This window comes from Zootoca vivipara, chromosome 1 (genome assembly GCF_965207765.1).
Source record: "Zootoca vivipara chromosome 1, rZooViv2.hap1.1, whole genome shotgun sequence".
Lineage (NCBI taxonomy): Eukaryota > Metazoa > Chordata > Lepidosauria > Squamata > Lacertidae > Zootoca > Zootoca vivipara.
Genome location: NC_142582.1, coordinates 124,933,329 through 124,959,487, shown reverse-complemented (window position 1 = coordinate 124,959,487; position 26,159 = coordinate 124,933,329). Strand labels below are relative to the sequence as shown.

General features: G+C 44.8%; 2 protein-coding genes across 7 annotated transcripts in view; one reads left to right on the top strand and one right to left on the bottom strand.

The window, feature by feature from the left end:
- Nucleotides 1-26,159, top strand: part of BRF1 (BRF1 general transcription factor IIIB subunit) — a 202,972-nt gene that overhangs the window by 82,174 nt on the left and 94,639 nt on the right. For all 3 annotated transcript variants that reach the window (XM_035104684.3, XM_088673764.1, XM_088673763.1), the window contains exons 6-8: nucleotides 12,343-12,492; nucleotides 15,579-15,672; nucleotides 23,343-23,469. In XM_035104684.3, the coding sequence (XP_034960575.3) occupies nucleotides 12,343-12,492; nucleotides 15,579-15,672; nucleotides 23,343-23,469 (371 nt within the window). The remainder of the gene's footprint in view (nucleotides 1-12,342; nucleotides 12,493-15,578; nucleotides 15,673-23,342; nucleotides 23,470-26,159) is intronic.
- On the bottom strand, nucleotides 883-6,092 carry BTBD6 (BTB domain containing 6). 4 transcript variants are annotated; one of them, XM_088673796.1, is made up of 5 exons: nucleotides 5,805-6,092; nucleotides 3,517-3,802; nucleotides 2,907-2,997; nucleotides 2,446-2,564; nucleotides 883-2,278 (listed from the first exon to the last, which is right to left on the bottom strand). In XM_088673796.1, exons 2-5 carry the CDS (start codon nucleotides 3,711-3,713, stop codon nucleotides 1,246-1,248), a joined length of 1,440 nt encoding a protein of 479 aa, XP_088529922.1. In that variant the 5' UTR covers nucleotides 3,714-3,802; nucleotides 5,805-6,092; the 3' UTR covers nucleotides 883-1,245. The 4 variants fall into 4 exon arrangements, with proteins under 4 accessions (XP_088529922.1, XP_088529917.1, XP_060127480.1 ...); XM_088673791.1 differs by lacking the exon at nucleotides 5,805-6,092 and adding an exon at nucleotides 4,109-4,824; XM_060271497.2 differs by lacking the exon at nucleotides 3,517-3,802 and having other exon boundaries at nucleotides 5,805-6,051.

Genomic DNA, 26,159 nt, shown 5'->3' with positions numbered 1-26,159 from the left:
ATTGTGAAATATCTTGAGAGAGAGAGGAGACTCATTTCTGACCCTTCTCTATAGGGCAGGCACCCCCAAACTTCGGCCCTCCAGATGTTTTGGACTACAATTCCCATCAACCCTGACCACTGGTCCTGTTAGCTAGGGATCATCTGGAGGGCCGCAGTTTGGGGATGCCTGCTATAGGGTATATGATGAACTGACAGTATTCTACTGGGGGTTTATTGTATTGTAAAAACTAATTTAGACAGTATTCCTAAATAGTAACAGTAGAGCCCTGTTTGCTTATTCAGAAGTTAATCCCTCTAAATTAAAATAACCTATTTTCAGGAAAACATGTATACGATTACAGTTTGCTATAATTTTTGATGTTGAAAACCAAGTGGATGTACTTGCATTGGATGTACTTGGATGTACTTGCATTGTTTCATTTGACAGACTGAAGAAAAGTTTTGTTTGCCTATAGTTATTGGCTAACCTTACAAAAAGAATGACAGGGTTGAGAGTAAGTAATCATCCATTGGTATTGGAGCGCAATGATTTTAGCTTAATAGAACTCTTTGTAGAGATTTCAACCATTTGAGCTGCACAAAAGGTTCATGGCACCTTGTGCCAGCACACTCCTATATCAAGAGAAATTGGTACATTTATTGTATCTCTTATTTCGATGGACCCAATAGGACCATAGTTATCTGGGTCTATACACTTCAGCAAATGTAAGAGTTCTCTGTACTGCAAGCCTATGTATCTTTAATACCCTATGGAGCTTAGGTTTGTATAAGTGGGTGTGGGAGTGCAGCCTTGGGTTGAGCCTCATAAGTCATACTATATGCAAACATTAATGTGAACACAGAGGACCGTGGATCCAGTAATCAGCAAAGCACACAGGTATCTAGGACAAGTAAAAATGTTTTATATTCAACAGATTCTCAAACCGCTCTACTTTAGAACATTCTGTTTGAGCCAGCTGCAAGTTAGTTTATCTATATACAAAATAAACGCACGTCACGTGCAAATTTTTTAAAACATTTTCCCCTCCTGCATGTTGCAGTTCAATAATTAAGCCAAAAAGCTTATGAATAAATAAAATAAGATTAAATTCAAGAGCATTCCTTCACTTAGTTTGATAGCCAGATGGTAAGTAGACAGTTAAAAGTAGCATAACATTCCAAATCGCCCTGGAATATTTGCAGTCGGGTCAGAGTATCCCTTAATATGAACAGCAGTCCCAGAATACATTCTAAGTGAAATGCATCATGCATAGAAAATGAGTTCAGGTATCTGCCCTCCTTGCACTCCAGTGCCATTGGTACTGTCTGAGGAGCACTGGAACTGGAAAGTCACTTTTCCACACTGCACTTCGGTCATTCCCTCTTGTCCAAAGTAACTCAGCTCATTGCCGTCCAGGATGGCACTCACATTGTAAAAGGTGTCTTGCTCAACCTGCACGGGATGCTCGAACCATACTGAGAAAGTGTTACTAGATCCATCAGAGGTAAACTTCGTCAGGTTCTGGGCAAGAACAGCCCCCAGCCGCTTCAGTTCAATTTTGACGCTGTATTCCGCCTTCCCACAACTCGACCCGTACAATCCCAGTCCGGCTATAAATATCCTTTTATCAACAGCAAACTGGATGCTGTCACACCGACCTCGGTACCTCCACTGATTGCTACGATAGGCGGAGGACTGAAACCGGTGGCACCTTTGGGGTACGAGTCCTTTCCTCTTTGTTAGCGGAAATTCTAACTTGGGCTTATTGGCAGCAGTATACCACAAGAAAATATTATGCCTTTCCTCGAGCGTTAGGATGTCGGACTGAGCAGCCCCATTGGCAAACTCTTCCAGAGTCATGGTTGGGATCCGTACCAAGTACAAAGCTTTCCCCAATACATTCCGCTTGTTCCTTGGCGTAACCGGCAGCCCTTGCCTTTTGCATTCAGCCTCGGCCCAGTTCAGGACTGCCTCAAACACCACAACCTCCTTCGTGTTCAGGGCTTCCCGTGTCACGATGATCTCTAGCGTCTGTTGATCTATTTCGCAGAAGCCCTCCGATTTTAGTGCCATCTCAGCTTGAGCATCAATGACTTCCCAGCAGCGCTGCGTCAGCTCTGGCTCCTCAAAGAGTCTGCTCTGAGACAGCAGAACGCAAGCATTCTTGGCCTCTAGACTGGTCTCCAGAAAATTGACGCAAGCTTTTGCTAATGCCGGGACAATGTATTTCTTGGCTGCGTATAGAGTAGCAAGCACAGTGTCTGCTTCCAGGTCAATTTCATCGCTGTACATGTACCTATTGATGCAAAAAAGGAGAGAGAATATTCCCATTTTAAAAAAAGAACTGGCATATGGTTGCAGCTAATCATTTAACATCGACCATCCTTAAAGGCCTTTAAACCCATGTTCCCAAGACTGTTGAAAAGCTTTGTTTTCATCCAAGTTATCTTTACTACCACTTACTTTAATAAGATTAGGAAGGCTGCTGGTTCCACATCTGGTATATGGATTTCAGATTTGACCTCTGCAAGATCTCCATAAAACATGGCGTAGAAGACAGAACTACCAACTGCCAAAACATACTGCATTTAAAAAAAGAAGAAAAATCAGCCACGTTGTAGGCAGCTATATTTAAGTAGGTAGAATTGTATAATAATTTCAATTTTAGGAGTACTTCCCCTCCCCATTTAGCTATAAAAAACTTAGAATGTACATGAGTGTAAATTTATTTTATCTAGCGTAAGAGAAGATATTATGTTTTATACAACTTAATTGCATTTTGTAAAGATAATATGATGGGATGACCCTATAAATAAGAACATTTTGAGCTGGGGCATGTGGGTCTTTCGATACAGAACAGATAGAATGATCACAAATAGAATCCCATAGAAGGGGAAAAGAAAGCTGTGTGTGATCCCACAAACCTTGTGAGCAGGAACTTTCTTGGCTGCCCCCACTGGGCCCACAATAAAATGCACGTCCGCCATAAGTTCGTTATTGAACATGAGTGCGTTCCTGCAAGTTTACAGAAAAGGAGGATGCTGTTAAAACTGCAGCTGAGCAGGCAGGCAGGCATCACAAGGCTGTTTCCTTGCTCTCCCCTCTTCTTCAATAGTTTGCATGCCCTCCCCCTCCCCCCCAATCTTGGACCCCTTCCAACCATGACTGCAGTGCCTCCTTCCCTTCTGCTTCCTCGCTGGAAAGGGGCAGGTAGGAGCTCAAATCTGCCCCGCCCCCCAAATCTCTGGAAACATCCCAAACCCCCTTGAGCGCAACTGGAGTGCCCTTTATTCCAGACACCCAAACTCCCATCCCCCCTTGTTGATATTTCACAGCACAAGTTCACGCCCAGGTTTGTTGCTTGCTGCAACCTGCAGCCCGCTGGAGCTTTCCCACCCCTTCTCAAGGTTGTGGGGTGAGAGAGGAGGAGGAGAGAGAAAAGGGATCTCTCTCTCTGTTGCACTGCTTTCCTGCCGCTGCTGCCACCTCGGGAGCTTCTCCTCCGCTGGGCTGCTTGCCCGGGCGGGCGCTTACCTCTCGCGCAGGGTGGGGTGGAAGGACTGCCAGTTGGCGCTCTCCACGTTGTTGTTGTTGAGGTTTTGCAGCGGCGGCGGCGGCGGCGGCTGCGCGCTCTGCTGGAGCTGAAGGGCGTTTTTCTTGCTGTTGGCGGCGGCGTTATTGCTGTTGGCGAGGTTGGTGTTGGCGCTGGCAGGGTAAAGTTCCGCAGCCATCTTCTTCTTGAGGGCCAGGGGCACTATCTCATAGCATGCTGGCCCCTTGCCGCCGGCCCGGACGCTCCTTTTGGACTTCTTTAAGGTCTCTGGAAGCAGAAGAAAGAAAGTCAAGCACTTCATGATCCGCCCATGGAAGCAACCATGGTCCAGTGGCATCAGCGGGGAGGGATCCCCGCCTCCTCCTCCTCCTCGACGGGCAATCGAGCACAACAGTCCCACGTCCAAAGATGTCAACCAAAAGAGAAGAGAAAATCCTGCCTTTGGAAGGGAAAACAAACAAACAAAAAGTGGCCGCTTCGGCTTGTCGCTGAGAGATCTATGCCCAAAGCGCCTTTTTGCGCTCCGTTCCTGATGGGGGCGCAGCGGTGATGCCCTAGTGAGTCATCGCTCACCTGGCGCCCGGGAGCGGAGCGATGGGGGCGGTGGGGTGGGAGAGGACGCGGGGGTGTCCCAGCCTCGAGCCGGCGGCCAGCACCCCACCGCGCTGGGCCCACCGAACCGGCAAAGCCCAGGGAGCCGTCGAGGCACCGATTTCCGCCGTCGAGGCCACGGCAAGCGGCGGCGACGACGCTGAACTTCTGCCAACCCTCTCGGAGCGGAGGAGGAGGGAGCGAGCGAGCGAAAGCAGGAAACTCGGCTTGCTGGCTTATTTATTTATTTTTATTTTCCGGCCGGAGGTGGAACATCCGCGAAGAAGCAGATCTCCGATTATTATTATTATTTTCCTCCACGGTCGCAGGTCGCAACAAGACCCTTCGTCGGTAAAATCCCAGAGGCGGCGATGCGCAGAGGAGTCGGGTGGGGGCCGGCATTCGATCCAGTCGCTTTTCTTTGCAAAAGGAAAACACTAGCAAAATTGCAGGCGGCGGTTCAGCTTCTGCACTCGGGGAGGCCGGTCCCCAGCGCTCTTCTCCATCCGCTGGCGCCGGGTCGGAGACACTCTCTTTCTGTCTCTTTGCTGCTGCTGCTCCGCCTATGTCGTAATTTGAAAGTCAGCAAGAGCAGCTTTGCCGGGCTGCGCGCCCGTGGCCGTCCGCGTGTGCGCCTCCCCGCGCGTATGTGCTTCCTCGCCCGTCTCTCCCTTTCTGGCGCGGCTGCTGCTGCCTCCGCCGCCTCCTCCTCCCGCTGCCTCAAATAGCCAGCAGCAGCTCCGCGCGTCACCGGCGCCTGCTCCAATGGCGAGGCGGCGGCGAGCAGGGCGCACTGGGGAGGGACGGAGGGCTGCCTCCCTCCTGCCACCCCTCCCCTGCCAGACAATATGTCATTCTTCTCCGCTCCTTTGCTAGCCGCCCACCCCCTTCCCCCTCCCTTTTTTCGCCAATCAATCCAGTCCCCTCCTCCATTTGGGAAATTTACAGCAAACCCAAATTCGCTCTCTGTTGGGCGAAGCAGATTTTGAAAAGCACAACACACAAACACACAAACACACACACAAACGCGGCTGCAGTGGAGCATAAGAGAACGAAGAACAACATGCAGCCTCTGTTTTGCAAACCAAAACCCTCCAGCAATTTCGGGAAAGGCGCCGCGGAAACTGCATAAGTATTTCAGTTTAGAAAGGGATCTGCAGGGCTTTTGTGCAGATAAAAGTTCGGCTGCTTTTTTGGGGATGGGGGGCGTCCTTTACCCCCCACCTTTAAGCGATTGCATGGGAACATTCTTCCCGTTCCTACACAACACAATTTGCAGCAGCTCGCCTGACCTCCCCTCCGCGTTTGCTGCTGCCGTTGCCCCAAAATCGGGAAAGCAGTAAACAAATGGGGCCAGGTCTGGATAACCCCCCCCTCCTTTCCCAGGCGTAATGCAAGCCTCAGATGGAGCGCAGCATCCAGATTTATTTTGCAAATTCTGTCATCCCTTGCCAATCGGCACCGACGACCATTCTTGGTGCCGTTGCAAAGTGCGTGGTTTTTTTCTGGAAGGGGCGGTCGGGTCGCTCAAGGTAACGACGGCAAAGCAGTCCTGCAGCTGGCGAACTCGGCTGCAGCGCCCTGCCAACCCCGGATCGCCCGGTCCCAGCCGCGGCCCTCCCCGTTTCCCATCGCCGCCACCCACCCCACGGCCCTGATAAAAGCCACCAAAGTGTACCTGCTCGCCCGCTCACCAGGCGCCCCTTCGCCCCAGCCCGGCTTGGAAAGTTTGCGCGGCGGACTCATCCTTTGAGTCAGAAGCCATGATTATGGAAATGGCAGTCTCCGGCGGCGGCAGCGTCAGGCAGGCGGGAGGGGCCGCCTCGCGATCCCGGCTTAGAGCAGCGGCGGCGGCCCCGAGCGAGCTTCCTTCCTAAGCGAGCCGAGCGAGGGCGCCCCTGCTCCTTCTGGCCCGAGCCTGGCACAGGGCTCCTTTTCTCACTCCGTGCGACCCCCTCCTTCGGGCAAAGACAAGGGGAGGGGGGGGGGTATAGCGCTTTGCAAAAGTTTTCGTCCGCCCAAACCAAGGCGAAGTCTCCCCAAAACTACCGTAGAGATAGCAAAAATTTCAAAAGTAGTGGGTCCATGGTCTGGCTTTTGAAACACCGGGGGGGGGAGTTGGGGGGTTTGCAGTGCTTAGCTAATTGGAACCACTGGTTTCACAGAATCAGTTGGAAGGAACCCCAAGGGTCATGTAGTCCAACCCCCTGCAACGCATCAACCAAAGCATCCATGACAGATGGCCATCCCACCTCTGCTTAAAAACTTCCAAGGAAAGAGAGTCCACAAGCCTGGAGTTGCCAGGGTAAAATGCTTCATTTCCCTATAATTTGTATTTTAAGATGAATTAAAAAAATATGTGCTGGTGGGGTTTGCGAAAGGTGCTGAAGTGCTGAGTTGTGTTTATGGTTTAATAAAAAATAAACTGGACTCAAGAAACCAGACTGAATCCCTTTCTTTAAAAAGGGGTGGCATTCCTTTCAATAGAAGAGCTTCTGTGCTGCATCGTGCCAGTGGCCCATCTGTCCAGCATTCTGCTCCCCACTGTGGCAACCAGATGCCTAATGAAAGCCTATTATTATTATTAATTTGTATATTGCCCTTCACCTGAAGGTCACAAGGTGGTTCACAACATAAAAATACAAAATGAGAACACCAAAAACATAATAAAAATAACAAAAATAAACCAATACGCCCCCCAAGCCCCCATATTTACGAGGGCATAGAATGTTAATCAGCCAAAGGCCTGCTTACAGAAAAACGTTTTTCTCCTGGTGCCTAAATATAAACAATGAAGGTCCCAGGTGAGCCTCTCTGGGAAGAGCATTCCACAAAGAGGAAACCACTGCAGAAAAGGCCTATTCTCGCATTGCCACCCTTCGGACTTCTTGTGGAGAAAGCATATGATGAAGGGCCTCAAATGATGATCGCAGGGTCCAGGTTGCTTCATAACGGAGGAGGTGGTCCTTGAGGTATTGTGGTCCTGAGCTGTTGAAGGCTTTATAGGTCCAAACCAGGACTTTGAATTGACCTAGAAACTAATCAGCAACCAGTGCAGTCAGACCAAGTTCAGTGTAATATGCTCAAAGTGTCTTGTCCCAGTGAGCAATCTGGCCCAGGGGAGTAGCCCTGGTTAGGCTTGTGTGCCCCCCAACCCCATGGGGACAGAGGCTGCTGCTGTGGGGCAGGGGGCAGAAGGTAAACAGCACCCTCTGTGCCCTGCTCTACCCGCTTGTGCCCGCTTGTCAGCAGTGAGGGCAGGTGAGCACGGAGTGAGTGGGTGGTATTCAATGCTTGTCCTATTTGGAGTAGATGTTAATAGAGATGATTAACTTAGGTTCATTAAGGGGGTTTACTCTGAGTAGGACTTTGTTGAATATAGGATTGTTAGAATGAAGGGGGAATGCTTCCCTTAGCTGTGTGCTCACTTGATACTGCAAGGCCCTCTCTGTCCCTTCTCGAGGTGTCCTGCCCCATAATGGAGAACAACTTAGGGCAGGCATCCCCAAACTGCGGCCCTCCAGATGTTTTGGCCTACAACTCCCATGATCCCTAGCTAACAGGACAAGTGGTTGGGGAAGATGGGAATTGTAGTTCAAAACATCTGGAGGGCCGAAGTTTGGGGATGCCTGACTTAGGGATATCCACATTCAACTAGAAATGAGCCTTGTGGTGGGGGAAGAGACAGGTAATGACCTCCCCTAGACAAATGGCACAGAAATACAGTCGTACCTCGGTTTAAGTATGCCTCGTACTCTGCGGACCCGTCTGGAACAGATTAATACACTTTCCATTTACTTTCAATGGGAAAGTTCGCTTCAGGTTAAGTATGCTTCAGTTTAAGTACTCCGTGGATCGTCTAGAACGGATTGATCAACTTTCCATTACTTTCAATGGGAAAGTTCGCTTCAGGTTAAGTACACTTCAGGTTAAGTACAGACTTCCAGAACCAATTGTGTACTTAAACCGAGGTACCACTGTAAAGCACTTGCACCTATCACCTTTGTAGGTGCTTGTTGCTTTTGTTCATGTGAACACAAAAAGGTATTTCTTGCTTTTCCAGATCTGTTGTTGCTATCAGCCTAGAAGAGAGCTCTTGAGTTTCTGTAAAGTTCTGATTATCCCTTTTTGCACACTCTTTTGAACCATTTGGATAAACTATATCCAAACTTGTGTTGAATCCTTTCTACAAAATGTTGATACCTCTGATCCAGAACCTACTCAGGACCTAGAATCACACATATACAGAAAATGTTACAAAAGCTTGGGCATAGGTTTGGAAGAAGTCCAACATTTAAGTGTGTCTTGAGTCGATGGCTTGTTTTGTGATGCCTCTATGGCACTGTTTAGTTGTGCTGGGTTTTTTATTTTGGGGCCTAAAGGTAAAGGTAAAGGGACCCCTGACCATTAGGTCCAGTCGTGACCGACTCTGGGGTTGCGGCGCTCATCTCGCGTTATTGGCCAAGGGAGCCGGCGTACAGCTTCCAGGTCAGGACAAAGCCACTTCTGGCGAACCAGAGCAGCACACGGAAACGCCGTTTACCTTCCCGCTGTAGCGGTACCTATTTATCTACTTGCACTTTGACGTGCTTTCGAACAGCTAGGTTGGCAGGAGCTGGGACTGAGCAACAGGAGCTCACCCTGTTGTGGGGATTCGAACCGTCAACCTTCTGATCGGCAAGCCCTAGGCTCTGTGGTTTAACCCACAGCGCCACCCGCATCCCTATTTTTGGGCCTAGTTCACATAAAATGAAAAACCATGGTTTTCAGCTATGTGAAGAAAACGTTTGACGAGCCTTAGGCTCACACACTTCTCCCTTTTTGCTTTTACAAGGAGATTAGGAGCTTCCGCTTCTGCTTTAAAAACAACAACCAAGTTTCCTCTGATATCTGAACATGGGTGACTGGTTTTTGTGTTTTAACTATTTGTTAAATTTGTATCCCACCAAATGGTGCTAAAGACTGCTACGGTAAATGAGAATGAAACAGATTAAAACAATGGTTCTGGTTTCTAGCTTGTTCTCACAAATTGTAGTTTGAACAAACCATCGTCTCTTGAGTTAGAATGTCACAAGGAACTTTGTTTGTCTAAGGGGGTGTCTGTGGGTGGGTGCTTTTGATCTCCTTTGGTGTGCACAGAACAAGATGGAGTGTGTGCCCACCAGACTTCATGTAGTAGGAATCCATAGTTCTCCATTACATGTGAATTAGGGCTCAGTCTTACAGCATTGCAAAGCAAACCTTTATGCACCTTTATAATTTCCATACGATTATTTTTTAAAGGAACTTCTGGCATTACAAGCTAACGTGGTACTTGGAAGAAAGTACCTTGTTGTCTGTGGGCCTTGATATTTTCATTTAATCTGTTTTGGGAATTGAATTGTTTAGTCTTCAAGGCTTTTAATTTTTTTGGTGAGTTTCACTTTTCTATTAATGCACAGCGCAGACTGGGGTTGTCAAGGCAGTCTGTAAGCATGAAAGACAAAATAATTTTCTGAAATACCACGATGCATTTGAGGCTCTGTGCAGGGCAGCTTTAGGTTAAAAAGTGATAAAAAGTCTTTAACTTCATCCCAAGAGATTCTCATCTTGAGACCTGCTAGCTGCCTTCATGTTACCACTGCCAATGCACATGAGAAAGTTTTGTGATTTTCTCTCTCTCTGTTGCATTGTGGAATGTAACCTAGAAATGCAGCCACAAAAACCATATTTATTGCTTGCTTACACCTTTTATATATTAATGAAGATGTGATGCCGAAGATTTATAGCATTTGCTTTTACTCGGGATACTAGTTTTACTTGGGGTCTTTAGTTCTTCCAAACAAGTTCATTGATTTACAGCAATTTTAACTATAAATCTGTATGAACATGATGGATAACTAATGTGGGGATTTCCTCCATGAATATTAATCTCTGCAACTCAGGTAGTGTTAATAATTTACTTGGTATTTTTTTTACTATGATCTACTACTGCCTGTACAGAGGTTTTCATGCAGTGTTGCAGAATATGTGTTATGTGTGGTCATTTTATCACACAATAAGAATAAACAGAACTCGCTGCATAATGGATGAGTGTTAACACTTAGCAGCAAATGAAACTGATCTCATTCATTATAAGTCCACAAGAACTATTTAAATGAACATTTTCAAGCAAAGCCTCATCTTTATCAACGGAAGAACTCAAGCAGGGCATCAACTGAGAAAGGATATTCGCCGACAAATTACCTGACAGGAAATGAGAAACTGATTCCTCCGCAGAAGAGCATAAACGTATTAAAGGCTTAAAAAAAATAATCTGCTGTATTAGAAGTTGACCCCTCAAAAGAGCACTATTTGTGTAGCTTTGTTCGTTTGGAACCACAAACACCAATATAAAAATGATTTTATTGCGGCACAACTGTTAGACATCGTGCTGCATTGCTAAGCACATGAAACTCAGATAATTTGGAGAAACAAGTGGGCTGGTAAAACCACATGGCTGCATGCTCTAATTGGTTTTCCAAATGAGAATCTGAAAATATTTATTTATGTAAGTTACATATACTGCTTTTCGAGTGGGTTGCTTGCATAAAATTGTTAAAGCAACATGCATGGATGAAAATTGTACAATAAAGCAGAAAAGCCAAACAACTGTTTGTCACCGGAAAACCAGTATCACTCCTTCCGGAAAGGGGAAATAAATATAATATAATCTATGCCTGGTGGAATGTTGATTCTTCTAGCATAAACTTTACAGCTTTTGTTTTACGGGCCACCTTGGGAAGGGAGTTGCAGCCTGACCCCACCCTCAATTCCTCCAAAGTGGGCTACCAGGGCTTCCTATGCTCTCAGCACACTTTTCTGGCAACCCTAATACTTTTCAGTAGACTGGATATTGCTAGTCCTTTACTCCTGCAATTGCTAGCCCATTGGGCTAAACTAGAGAGGGCCTGCCAGATCTTTCATGGTATACTTGTTGCTCTTTAAAAACAAGCTTCAAAGCAGCCATGTGGGGCTGCTTATTTAACTGGCATCTTCTACCTGCCCTCCTGGGCTAGACAGGCAGTTGGAATTTAGATTGAGGAAACAGTGTGGCCAGAATAGATGCAGCAGACATTCACCCACTGCCAGTTCCTCACATGCTGTTTTGAAGCAAAAGACAAATAAACACAGGAGGTCCTGATCATGTACCCCCTGTGTCGAGTCTGATAAGTTTCTAAAGTTGACTCAGAAAACAAAATATTAGTTAAGAAATAATATTAAGGATGAGACTTACAAATCACAATCTAAGAATATTAAAAAATAAGAAATGGACGAACACTGGTGGAGGGAAGTCACATAGATGCAACATTTATGTTTGTATTTTTGTATTGTCGGTATTGGAGTTGGTGTAATTGTGTGGTTTATGTGCATTGTAAATGATTTATATATATATATATATATATATATAGAGAGAGAGAGAGAGAGAGAGAGAGAGAGAGAGAGAGAGGGAGAGAGATCAGTACACTTAAATAATAGTGCGAGAATAAAAATTTGCAGATTTTTGTTGTTAAGTAAAAACATTTTATGACCTCTTCTCCCCCCCCCCCCTGATCTATGATATGAGAGAGGAACACTTGATACGGGAAAAAATTACAAACAAAATGTTCCGTATGCTTTACGAGAACATTATTTTCTCCTGTCACTTCCTGCTCCCAGGTGGTGCTGCCCTCTAGCACACCCCTGGGCACCCCTCCCCACTTCCCCAGCATTCTGGCAATATCTTTTACTGCCCTGGTTATTGCATGCATTGTCGTATTCTTTACAGTCCACAGCAGCCAGCAGTTCATGTTATTTCCTTGTGTAGTACATTAACTTGAAAATCATGGTGTGTGTGTGTATATGTGTGTGTGTGTTGGTAGAACATCTGATGTGCATGCAAAAAGTCCCTGATTCAATCCCTGACATAGAACTAGGAGTCCTCCCTGTCCAAAACCCACAACAGTCTCTGTCAGTCAACTTAGACAGTGCTCAGCTACATGGCCAATGGTCTGACCCCGTATAAAACAGTTTTCCCTGTTCCTATGTACTTCTTCCGCTGGAATATGTTGTTACCTGTCTGGACTGGAAACGTTGCAGTAGTGTAACCCATTTTCTGTCAGTGAACTAAGAAATGACGGTAGGCTTTATTGTTCAAGAAGCATGTTCACGAAAGTAAAGGTCAGGATCAGAAATAGCCGACTCTTGTTTTGTTGCAGATCCATGTTTATATATTCCTCGTTTTGCACACATGCTGGAGTTTGGCGATAAGAACCATGAGGTTTCCATGACTGCCCTAAGGCTCCTGCAGCAGATGAAGAGAGACTGGATGCACACAGGGCGACGGCCTTCGGGGCTTTGTGGTGCAGGTATGGAAGAATTTGTGGAAATTGTTGGGTGCATAGAGCAGCAGCAGCAGTGGGTTGTGCAGAAGGTGCTTTGCAGTTGAGCCCCTGTTCATTTTGTAAGTAAGAAGCAGTTGGTGAATCGACAAGCACAACCTTAGAATCAAGCTGAAGAAGGTTGCAATTCAACTCTAGGGACTAATCCAAAGAGGTTGGATGGCTCCTTCCTGCAACATCTGCAGCCAAGCTGGTGCCAAACATAGGGCTCTGCAATCCTTTGGACCACACCAGAAGAGCCGAGAGGCAGGTCTTGTCCTCTGGGCAACTCAGGACCCATAGAAATACACACTGCCCAGGCTTGCAGCCCAGGGAGGTCACTTCGGTGCTGCTAATGCAGCAGTTTGACTTCACCCCCAGAGGTGCACTCTGTTGTCTCTTGAGATAGACGGATGCCAGCAACAACAGAACGGTAGATCAAACTCTGCTGGCAACCGATCACTATATGGTTTGCAATAGATCAGCAAAGATTTTGACTCCAAATTGTTTCACAAGAGCAACAACAGAAAGCCCTTTTCGCCTTTCTAAATTGTGCTGCTGATAGGAAGAAAGCTTGAGGAAGAAAACCAGGGCTGGGTCTTTGTGTGACATGACGGAAAGCTCAGTCCTGGTGCTGGAAACAGTTTCCAGGGTTGAGCATGTCTCAGAGGTACCCTGTCCCTTAATTTAAACCAGGGGTCTGCAAGGTTTACCTCGCCTGGGCCAGTTCACTTCTGTGGAGATCGCTTTGTGGGCTGGATCATGTTCTGGCACTGCGGAAGTAAGTCCCTGCTCCACGCTGCACTGGTTTAGCGCAGCATGTGGGAACTTGCCGAGCGGACAGCTCGTGGGCCATTTAAAGTCGATCCCCATGGACCGCAAGTTGCCGACCCCTGATTTAAACAATGTGTCCCCATGAGACTATTTTGCATCTGGCTGCGGTTGGCGGGGGCTTGAGGTTTTGCTAAATAAAACAAGGCTAAAGTCTACCCTCCGCTGGCCTAACAGAACCCCTCGCAACGCAGCATGTGTTTCTAGTGGAGTAATCCGCACATTAGTATTCCATGAGCAGAGGCAATAAGCTCCCTGAAGAGCATCATGCTAGTGGTTTTTGTAGCACATGGAATTAGGTGATTATGTAAGAGCAGAAGAAGGGGCCTCCTGGATCAGACTATGATCAATCTTGTCCAATTTTCTTTTAACAGTGGCCAGCCAGATTCCTTTGGAAAACTCTGAAGCAGGGCCGTGAACACGATGGCATTTGATTGCACTAGTCAGCGAAGTAATACCACAAAATTTAACCAATTAATCAGTTTTTCAAAGATTAAAACAAAATCAACTCTATAAAAGATAAGTGCTTTAAAAAGATTTGGGGGTGACAGGTGACGTTGAAGGGAAATGCCCAATTCTCCCTTCAACTACTCTTTTCAAGACTATGTCTGCTGTGAAGTGTAGGTACAGGGTGGTATCAGACATTAGCCATTCTCAGCGCAGTATTCTATATAAAAATGCATGAGTGGAATGACTCACACTTGTACAATGAGACTTTTTTGCCCCCCCCCCATGTGTGCCCTGCGCTATTCCTATATCTACTCCAGAGGGTTAGGGAAACACAGAATATATTTAGGGGGTAGGTGGGGGGGGGCAGGAGGAGAGGGGCGAAAGTCCCATTATGTAGAGCACGACTGCTTGCACAAAGTGAAATAAATGGGCAAGTTACTTAATTCTATTGATTTCAATAGGTCTACTCTGAATCTAACTATTGCTGCATCATCATCATCATAATTTATTTATACCCCGCCCATCTGGCCGGGTTCCCCCAGCCACTCTGGGCGACTTCCAACAAAACATTAAAATACAGAAATCCATCAAACATTAAAAGCTTCCCTAAACAGGGCTGCCTTGAGATGCTTTCTAAAGGTCTGGTAATTGTTGTTCTCTTTGACCTCTGGTGGGAGGGCATTCCACAGGGTTGGGGCCACTACCGAGAAGACCCATTATGGGTTAGCAGTGCCCTTTTCTTCAGAATTATTGTTCATTCACATGCAAACTTGTACAGATTTTATTGACTAGGATTTATTGACTTGGGTGACAGCCCTGTGAATAAGTGGGGTTGCTTTTGTTTTTTTGTTTGGTCTCTGCTTTTAGTGAATTTTGCTGGGTGACTCTTCAAGTTCTAGAATTAGGGAGAAAGTTGTCCCCCTGTCCACTCCTTTCTACACTTTAAAAGCTTCTGTTGTGCTTTCAACTGAACCAGATTATAGTGGTACAGATTATAGTGGAAGGGAATTTGCCCACAGATCCCAGACATCATACAGCTGGATCAGAAGGCAATCCCATTTTATTTAAGCCAGGGTTCTGCACCTGTTTGTCCTGAACAGATTTATTCTGGTGACCTTGACCGTAGCATTCCACAACTTCTGTCATCTTTTATAATCTTTTTTTAGGCCCCTGGGTTGAGACAGTTTCACTGATTATGCAGATGAGGGACAAATGCAGATCATAAATAACAACCATCTAAATATATGTAAATGGGTGAACGTGGGAACCCTCTTGGGGCTGGGATGGATGGACTAAACTTGCTTTCCGTCCCCGGGTGATCCTCGCCATTGAGAACCAAGCCTGCTTTTATCTGCATAGCTCCACCCCTTAATCTGCATAGTCACTTGGCTTCTGCAATGCTACAGCATTTTGCTTCAGCCATGTCTGATCATGATCATTGGGGTGAGGAACGTGAACTTTGCATCAATGCTGGAGCTCTTTGCCCTTTGCCCTGCAGTGTGTGTGCATGTGAGTGTGCAAGGATATATATGGAGTGTCCAAAAGAAAAAGAAAAAAATGTTGCATTTACAGAACTACTTCTGCAGCTGGCTTGATTTTACTGCATGCAAAGTAAGTTTTATAAAATTCCAATTTAATCACTCTGTATTCAAGCCCAGAGCTAAACATCAATATTTTAAAATTAATATGAGTATTAGAATTTCAGATGGTACTTTCATGACTCACTGTATTCCCTTGCTTTCCCCCGCATTGAACTGCCTTTTGATGTAGCCCTTTCCCTGTTTATGCTATAGCTCTTCTAGTTGCGGCAAGAATGCATGATTTTCGGCGCACTGTGAAAGAAGTCATCAGAGTGGTTAAAGTTGGCGAATCAACACTAAGAAAAAGGTAGGTAGAGTTTGTGGGCGTCTTCACATTTTATGTAAGATGCAGCGCAATGTGTTTACCGTGAGGACAGGACTATTTTGCACTCCTAGAAAGACATTCTTTGCCTGCACAATCCTGACCCTGTGCAGTTTCACACAGAACTTTCCACTGATAGGAATATGAATGGTGGTGAGCACCAGGGCCTAGTTTGGGCAGTGAGTGGCTGTACCCAAATATAGGCTGGGAAGGTCTATTCTTCAGCCCAGGTCAGTTGCTGGTCCTGCAGTCTAGATTTGAAGAGCTGAAGTCTTAAAAGGAAAAAGGTACTGTTCTGTTGGCCAGGCAAGGTCAGAAGGCTTGGTATCCTTTATTTATTGCAGGGGGTTGGATCAGAGGGCCCTTGTGGTCCCTTTCAACTCTCCAGCTCTATGATTCTATGAGGCATAGCCAACTCAGAGGTTTCCTGTTACTTGCCAGTTACTGGTGCCAGTGTTGCTCACCCATATTTCTGCCTAGGCGGACATCTCCCAAGTCATGGTTATGAAATTCCAGGTTCAAGGTCTGTTGCTGTACCTTACAATGTACCCACTTTGAGTTTTCCCTTGGAGAGTGAAAATTGTGCCAAACAATTTCTTCACCTTTGTACTTAGTAAGATCTTCAGCTCAAGTGGGCTGCCAAAGTTATAGGACAGTGAAGACAAAACATGGGAACTCAGCTGCTCCCACCCATTACCAATGTCTTCAAGGATGAACACGTGGCTCTGTGGGTTAAACCACAGAGCCTAGGGCTTGCTGATCAGAAGGTTGGCGGTTCACATCCCCGCGACGGGGTGAGCTCCCGTTGCTCGGTCCCAGTTCCTGCCAACCTAGCAGTTCGAAAGCACGTCGAAGTGCAAATAGATAAATAGGTACTGCTCCAGCTGGAAGATAAACGGCGTTTCCATGTGCTACTCTGGTTCGCCAGAAGCGGCTTTGTCATGCTGGCCACATGACCTGGAAGCTGTATGCCGGCTCCCTCGGCCAATAACACGAGTTGAGCGCTGCAACTCCAGAGTCGGTCACGACTGGACCTAATGGTCAGGGGTCCCTTTACCTTTTTAGACTTTTCCATTCATTTACACAAAAAAGCAGCTTCTTTTTTATTTCCTTTGCATGGAGCTTCCCCCCTCATTGAAGTTAAGTAGGTTGCCTTTCTGTACTGTGAACTTTGAAACCTCCTATATGATATGTTCAAGGGATTTGGGGATTGGAAAAACTGTTCTAAAATTAGTAATTTCTGCAGAGATGTTAAGGCAAGGATTCCACTGCCGTGCAAGCATTTCATTTAATATGCTGGCAGCAAAAATTATTAGGGCTTAGGCTCAGATGCTGCGGACTTGTTTTAAGTAAAACCCATGGGATGTATTTGCATCTTATAGGATGGAAGGTGATTCTCACTGTAGTTTGCTGCTGATAAAAGAAATCTTTTTAAAGCCCAGCATTTGAAATGCTTCAGAGGTTGAAGTGAACCATACAAGTAGCATGCGCAAATGAGTCAACTTTATTAAATAATGCAACATCACCGATGGGTCTGAATGACAAAAGTGTTGTATGATGGAAATTTTCCATGTACTCCCATATGTTTAATTGGCACAGCATTCTTCTTCTTCTTTTAAATAAACAAAATGGCTTTCTGTTTTAAAAAGTGTTTGTGTTTTGTCAAGGAGTTCATATTGCAAACACATATCATAAACTTTTTAATCATTTGCATTAAATAGGAATTCTAAAATCATTGTACAGTAGTACAGTCTGTACAGTCGAGTGGTATGGATCTTGTCATCCTCCCTTAAAAAGCAAATAGCTGCAGAATTATCTCACTGAATTTTTCTATTGCACATGGTTTCAATAAATGCTAAAATACTTAAGTCTGAAAAATGACTTGAAAATACTGTTGAATATATTGGATGTATTAAGCTATAGTTTTTGACCTGGCAATATATCGCGAATCATGTGCGTGTGTGTGTGTGTGCTGTGCAAAAATCACAATGAGGGGAAAACTGTGAAGCTAGCCAATGCCTCTATATACCTCCATCTTTATTTTAGATATTGTGATTGTATCAGTATATCACGATGTTTAGCTGGTGGTATATTGTGATGTTGAAAACCAGATATCACCCAGCCCTACTTGACACTGTTGTGATGTCAGTGATTGACAGGTGGCTGGTCCTGCTTGCATGTCAAACTTGGCCCAGATCTAGTTTGCCATCCCACTGCTTTATAGCATCAAATGGCATATCTTTCATTAATTTCTAATCCACTTGATAAGTTTCAGGGCAAATCCTGGCTTTATAGGAAAATCATTTGAAAGCCACAATTCAGACTGATTGATCTTTAGTTGATCAACCTACCGATTTAAGCCCATTTAAAAGCGCGTGGCAGTGCGGAGCAGATACTTTGCACGGTTTCCAAATCATTTGGATGGATTATTGGCGCGCAGCCTTCATTTTATTTGAGTGATAGCAAATGTGCTGAATTGTAGTGGAAGCACATTCATTTGAGCAGTTGTTTAAAATGAAGGAGCGTAACTGCAAAATTCGTGCTTTGAAATGTTTACTCAGGTCATGCATATCAACTAAATTGACAGTGTTATTTACTTTGACAAGGTAAACGTGACAGCTGAATTATTTTCAGGGAGCTATAATTACAACTGTATTTATCACAAATCCATAAAACATGATTGATGTTTCTCAAATAACCCCACATTATATTGCATTTATCGCAGAGGCATATTCAAAACAAACCTTTTTGAGTAAGTCTTCCTGAGCCCAAGATTTTTCCTTCAAGCACTTAGATTCTTGAAATGTCATTAGGTAGAAGTTGGCTGAATTAATAAGTACTTGTTTCACATAACTGTTTAAAACACACACACACACACACACACACACACACACACACACACACACACACTGCTTCTTGTGATAGACATTGCTTTTTCCACCTGAGGTTTTTCTCAGAGTGAGGTTGGGAGTAGATTTCTTGCCCCTTTCTCTTCCTGTCCCTCTTTTTCTCAGTTCATTGTATCTGGGGAGGACTGTAGTTCAGTGTCAGAGCCCATAATTTGCACGCAAAAGCTCCCAAGTTCAGCCTCTGGCATCTCCAGGTAGGACAAGGAAAGAAGTCTGGTAGAGCTGTCGCCCGTCAGTATAGACAAGGAGTTCTTTTTGGACTCCCATCTCCCATGAGCACCAACCAACATAGTCAATGTTCAGGTGGGGGGGACGACTGCAATTCATCTGAAGGGCACTCCATTGCCTATCCCTGATATTGGGCAATACTGTGTTATATGGAACAATGGTCCTGTCTTCCAGAATCTTCTTGGTCATTAGTTTCTGCCTTCCATCAACTGCATCCAAGTGTCGGAGCTTTATAAAATCATATACACTGGAACTGTGCACACTCCTAACCTGTATTGACAGTTTTGGGAGAATCCATAATTCTTTTGCTTGTTTTCTCCTGATCTGGAGGGTAGGACTCAAACCAATGGCTCCAAGTTGCAAGAAAGGAGATTCTGACTAAGCACCAGGAAGAACTGTTTGAAAGTAAGAGCTGTTTGACAGTGGAAGAGTCTCCCTTGGGAGCTTGTAGACTCTCCTTCCTTGGAGGCTTTTAAACAGAGGCTCGATGGCCATCTGGGTGCTTTGAGATTCCTGCATTGCAGGAGGTTGGACAAGATGACCCTTGGTCTCCCTTCCGACTCTACAATTCTAAGATTCTAGGATTCTTATACTGAATGACATTTCCTTCAGCTTCACTCTTAGGGGTGAACAAGTTCATGTACACAGCAGACTCTAGCATGGGTTATTTTTAGGAGTGGAAGAAGAGTGATATTCTGGGTTTGTTTGTTTTTTGCTATGTGATAGGTCAGGTTCTGATGCTTTTCATGAGCATTGTATTAAACTTTTTTTAACAACGAAAGAGAGCAAGATGAGGGGAGGTTATATTAAGCACTCGGGGTAGGGTGGGGAACAGCAATGTCAGTGGTTAGCGGATATGTGTCAGTCAAGACGGATCTTGAATCAGCTGTTAAGCAGATGGCTGAGAAGAGGAATTTGGGATCTTACCAAAAGGAAAAGAATGTTTGTTATGAATGGAAGTGCATGGCTTTTTTTGGAATCTGGATACAAATTTCATTGGAGAGGTACCAAGAATTGCTTTGCTAAATTAAGTAGAGGCCTGAAATACATACTAGCATAATTTCAAAGTGCTATCATTGGTTGAATGACAAGCAGCTTGCTCGCACATTAGGCAAAGATCCAATCTGAGTATCTTTCTGATATTTCTTCTAGTAAGTTCACTGATCAACCTCTGTTTTCCTTCCCTAGAGAAAGTGCCATTTCCCCCACAGGATTTTCCTCCAAGCGAGTCTAACATTTCAGCAAACTATTTACAACAAAGACACTAAGAATTTGCTGGTAGACTTCAGTACTTTCATTTTCACACTCGCTTAAGCAGTTGTCAGCATTGCTTGTCGCTTGAGAGTTGTAGCTACAAAGTACAAAAACAACCCAAAATGTTTTGCTGTTTCTTCCTTTTGCCCTTAGACTATCATTGATCTACAGATGAGCTAGAAAAATTTTGGGTCCCCAAAGATTTCTTTGACATAGTCTGTGACACTGTAAGAGGATTACAAGTTATGTTTGTCTAACTCTTGACAGAATCATTGCTGCTTTTGCCAGAATTAGAAAGCACTTGTCTAAGTTCAAATCTTTACAGCACCCTTGGCTTGAGGCCAAGCTGTGCTTAGGTTTCCCCCCTGTACATGTGGCCAAAACCTGGTTTCTTGACTAGCAATATGCTAATCATTGTGATGGGTCAGGGACGTCTGATGTGAGGATCCCTGCATTGTATTACAAGAACTCCTGGGAGGTGCAGCACATCTCTGCTTCTGCTCTGAACAGACACACATTGCCTTGCCTTGAGACATTTCTGTCATTGGGGGCCAGCAATCTAGGGGCACAGTTGAAGAGCAAGCTTTGGTAGCATCATAACCTGGTCCTAGCCTGGAGAGCGTTATCTCATTCAAACCTGCCAGCTCGATAAGGGTCAAATCTGTTACCTGTCTCAAAACAACCAGCCTGTTTCTATCCTCATACCTCCCTTTTTCATCTGCAGGAGATCCTATGCTGCTTCACTTTTTGCTGGCCACTCTTGAGGGTGTTGCGTTGGAGATAGGGGTTCATGGATGGATGGAGATAGGGGTTCAGAAAGTGCTCTCTTCTTTCTGGTGTCAGCCAACCAGCCAGCCAGTCAGCTAGGGTGGCTCCTTTTTGCCACCTGTTCTTCTATTTCATGTGGCAAGGCCACCACGAGAGTTAATAGGGCAGCCACCAGGACCCTCCCCACCCTCTTAGGTCACAGTAGGAACAAGGGCCGGGTGTCGCATCCAATTTCAGTTGGGAGTGGGGGGTCAGTGCTGTCCCTATTCATGCCTGCTTCCAGACTGCTACCTGCCCTTCTGTATGCACTATGCATGTGTGAGCAAAATGAACAAAATAAATAAAACAGAGAAACTGCTTGGTGAAAGAAACCAGCTATCCCATCTTTTGCTGGCAACAGGTGTCTCTATCACTGCTTCCCCCACTACCACCACCAAAACAAGCCCAGATCTTTTTCTTTCTTGGTTGGTCCCAATACAGAGGTACAGAATTATCTTGGATAACCAGTGCTGTAATTTGTAAAGACTGTAACTTTTCAGGAAGTGGGAAAAGGGGCCAATTACATTGAAAAACCTCACCTAAAGATTCAAGGTGAAGCTTGTGATGTATGTAATGCCTTCTTGGAGAACAGTTGGTACTTGAATTCCTGCAGGATAGGTCCTTGTGGCATGAGAGATAGATGGTTCATCCACTAGGCAAAGCTATTGCCATTTTGTGGCGTACGGTTGCTGTTTTTCCCCCCAGCACGAGGAGTGCTTGCAATGCAGGTGCTAAGAGCAGAAGCCAGGAAGTCCCTGCTTCAAGCTTCACATACGCCTGGAGCTCATCAAGTAGTGGTTGCAAAGTGATTGTCCTTTCAGCTCCAGCTTCCTGCCAGCAGCAATATGGGGCTGATAATATTGGCCTGCCTCGCAAGATTACTGCAAGAGTATATGAAGTGCTTTGAACACTTAAAATGTGCTATAAGAATGCAAAGTGTTATTAAGTACATAGTGTTCATCACACTTGAAGTGAGGAGAGGGGGGGAAAATGCTTCTAAAAGCAGCATGGTTATTCCTAGGCCAGAGCTGATCATTTCTTGTATTCTATTGATTTGAAAGTATTGGATAAATTTCCCCCACATTTTTGTGTTTGTGTGTGTGCTAAAAAAACCCACAGCACCCAAAATGTCACTGCCCAAGCTTTGCATGTGTAACATAACATTGCACATTCGTTCCCAAATAGCTCCGGTTAAAGGATCTCGGGTTACAGGCTTGGAAGGGACCTCTACTTTTGACTCTGTAGGCCAGGGGTCCCCAAACTAAGGCCCGGGGGCCGGATGCGGCCCAATTGCCTTCTAAATCCGGCCCGCGGATGGTTCGGGAATCAGTGTGTTTTTACATGAGTAGAATGTGTCCTTTTATTTAAAATGCATCTCTGGGTTATTTGTGGTGCCTGCCTGGTGTTTTTACATGAGTAGAATGTGTCCTTTTATTTAAAAAGCATCTCTGGGTTATTTGTGGTGCCTGCCTGGTGTTTTTACATGAGTAGAATGTGTCCTTTTATTTAAGAAGCATCTCTGGGTTATTTGTGGGGCATAGGAATTAGTTCATATTTTTTTCCAAAATATAGTCCGGCCCCCCACAAGGTCTGAGGGACAGTGAACCGGCCCACGGCTGAAAAAGTTTGCTGACCCCTGCTGTAGGCCTTGTTGTCAGTACAGGGCTGGATGACTTAAACTTGATTGCAATATCATGAATACTTAAACAATATTGATTTGTTATTATTTTTAGATGAACGTAAAGCTTGTTCCTGCATTTTAATTTGACTACTGTTAATGACGTAGTAGCGTCTTCTATTTTTGTGGAAGAAGGCTTTCTCTGAGGTCTGACCCAGTCATTTATGGAATGTTCATTGTATATCTGTAGAAATTTTAAAAAATAATTTTAAGAGTTTGTATAAATGGTTTTGTTGCTTTTAGAGCTTGCATTTTTTGTATTTTATCTCCTTTTTATTTTGTTATACAGTGCTTTGATAGCTTCAGGCTGTGCAGCAGTTTATAAATTAGTCAAGTTAATGATAATTATAAAGATCTAAAAAGGTCGATTATAAAGGAAATTAAATGCAGGAATTTCCTTGTGACTTCACTGTTTATATCCCCGCTATCCATGGGCATATATGTTCCTGCAACTCACGATAACACTTCATACATCTGATTAAAGCTCTTGCCCTATTTAATTGTTAGTCTAAAGGTACCACAATGCTCTTTCATATTTTCGCTGCAGCAGATTAATATGACTGTCCCTCTGGAATTGCATTTCAATGGGCATTTTATGTTGGAAAAAGGATTATAGGCCTTGCTTGTTGGTCATTAAAGACGGGTTATTTGAAATTGTTTTGACTGAGCTCTTTACTTAGTTTTGTTTTGAATTGGTGAACATCTTTTACATCTCTGTCGGTCTGCTGTGAAATTCACAGAGAGAAATCCTGTGTTAACCTTTTCACGTGTGCTTTTAGACTTACAGAGTTTGAAGACACACCTGCAAGTCAGCTAACAATAGATGAGTTCATGACAATTGATTTGGAAGAGGAATGTGACCCTCCTTCATTTACAGCTGGTCAACGAAAGATAAAGATTCAGCAGGTGAATGCTTTTGTACGCATAGTTCTTCCTTGCTTTTGTGGCTGGAGAGGCATTGTCTATAGAATTCTATCCTGCTTTATTCCTCCATCTGGAAGCCAAGAGTGATGAAAAAAGAACCACATGAAAGGGCACATAATACCAGCAAGATCATATAGTGAGGTCAGCTCCAACACATCATTTGAAACCTGACGTGTAAAAATAATTCTCAAAAACAATCAGGATCAGGATCTACTTAGAGTGACCCATCCATGTGTCATGAAAAAGAAAAAGAATATTTAATATCTCTTTCATCATTCTTCTAAATGTGTGAACTTTCCAAAGCACCAACACAAAGAAGACCCTGCCCTAAACCCTTTCAGATTTTACTTTCAGCCCAGAGCAAAGCATTGCCAACTGATAACGTGTGAAATTTCATTATAGGCGTCAGCTTGAGCTATTGCTGATTTTGCTGATTTATTTATTTATTATTCATACATTTTGCAGCAGGCTTCCTCAAACTCGGCCCTCCAGATGTTTTGAAACTACGATTCCCATCATCCTTGACCATTGGTCTTGCTAGCTAGGGATCATGGGAGTTGTAGGCCAAAAACATCTGGAGGGCCGAGTTTGAGGAAGCCTGTTTTACACTATACCATCTGCATCTTTTTGCATTTTTTTCCATCTTACAGCATTTCATTCAGACTTCCCTATCTAACCCTCTAGAGAAAACTTCCGTTATGCTACATCTCCGTTAGTTTCTCCGCCATTCTTTACTCCCATCTTTTTCTCAGTTTCTATTGCTACTGCTCAGAAAATTGTTCCCTCTTGAATTGATTCTAACGTCATCTCTTTTCAAGTATTCTCCAAGATATTCCCACTTGCCCCTTGTTTCCCTTTCATCCCAGTCCCTTATTTTGTCTGTCCTACTTGCTAATCCTACGAACACTATGAGGTTTTTGTACAGCCATTGATCTTTTGTTGGTATGGAGCTGTTGTTGATTTTAATGCTTGCTTCTTTTGGGTAGGGATGACAGGTGATCATGTGGGTGGGGTGGGTGTGATAAATGGTGTTTTCCACATTTTATTGTCACCCCCCCCATTTCCAGATTTCAGAGGTGAGTGATGGTCCTTCCATAGCCAAAGTGGTACCATTTGCACACGAGGGAGGAGGTACTGAAGGCACAAAAGAACCCCAAGGCTTGCAAAATTATATATAAAAAAATCATTAGAAAAAGAAAAGTAAGGGGAGAACTTCCCCAAACAGACCAGTGAGGTTGGTGTACCCAGGGGACATGGAAAGCTGACTGTTAGGGTGGGGGACAGAAAGCTGGGTGGGGGAGGAAATGGATTGAGTATTGGTGAAGACAAGATTGACTGGAGCAGTAAACAGGATCATTCTATACTGCGGCATTTTGTCGCAGGCCTAGCTTGTTACTCTATATTGTCTTTTGCTCCTAGAAGAATACTGATCTATTGTTAAATACCAACACTGTAGGTTGATTCTATTCTGGGCAATGCCATGTTGGCTTGTGTAGCCTTCAATTCATTTGTAGCACAATTTGTCTTCTGTTTCCACTGGTACCCTCATATTACATGAGCCATACTTATTGCTGATACAGAACTCAAAAGTTACATCTTGCAAACAAATGCACTGTGCCAACCACTCATTTTTCAATGACACAGAGCAGCGGTTTTGAAACTACGATTCCCATCATCCTTGACCATTGGTCTTGCTAGCTAGGGATCATGGGAGTTGTAGGCCAAAAACATCTGGAGGGCCGAGTTTGAGGAAGCCTGTTTTACACTATACCATCTGCATCTTTTTGCATTTTTTTTCCATCTTACAGCAAGTAGTTGGTCCTCTGAGCTACTCACTCAGAAAGAGGTTTTACTTGACCTTCTAGTGGTGTCCAAACTTTTTTTCAAAGGGGGCCGGATTTGATGAAGTGAAGGGCTGTGAGGGCCGACCAAAGGGCCGTCCACAGCTGTTGAGCTTTCTTTAGGGTTGAAGTTGTTGAGGTTTTCTTAGGGTTTTACCCCAGGAAATAAACTGCCACAAGGGCCGGATTAGGCCCCTGAATCAGACTTTGGACATGCCTGCCAATTGCAAGGTTGAGGCCACTGAAGTGCATGGAGATGGCTTCATTTCAGATATTATTTAAAGCTCCCCCATTCACCTCAATTTATCTGGTGAGAATTGCATGTTTGCTGAAAGCCACCCTGCCTGCCCATTACCCTCTGAACAAGTTCTCATCCTGGTGACGGATGCTGCCAGATGTACATTCCAGATGTCTGAAACTGGTGATGAGGACTTGGGCAAGCAAGTCCAGGCTGAAAATTCAGATTCCTAGGAAACAGCCTCGGATGTTTTTATTTCCTTGGATTTTTTTGAGTTTGGCCCAGAAACATACCCACCAACATGTCCAAAAAGGCAGACTCAACTGAGCTACTCAGTACCGTATATACTGGCGTATAAGGCGGCTTTTGAACCCAGGAAATTTTTTTCAAAAGTTGGGGGCCCGTCTTATACGCCGGGTCCAAGAATCTGCAGTCACCGCATACGGTGGGGGGAGCTCAAAAACGGCCGCATCCCCACTGTATGCAGTGACCATATGAACGCAAAGAAGCGCGCTCGGGAGGGGGCTGCTCCCCGCCAGGGAGAATGGCTCCCTCATGGCTTTGTGACCTGGATCAGCGCAGAGATACAGTTT

Coding starts and splice junctions, on each gene's coding strand:
- BTBD6 (XM_088673786.1), bottom strand. CDS start 3,872: ATGCCACTGGACCATGGTTGCTTCCATGGGCGGATCATGAAGTGCTTG. Junction 2,998..3,516: donor CACCCCACCCTGCGCGAGAG/GTAAGCGCCCGC, acceptor GTAAACTTGCAG/GAACGCACTCATGTTCAATA. Junction 2,565..2,906: donor AGAAAGTTCCTGCTCACAAG/GTTTGTGGGATC, acceptor TTTTAAATGCAG/TATGTTTTGGCAGTTGGTAG.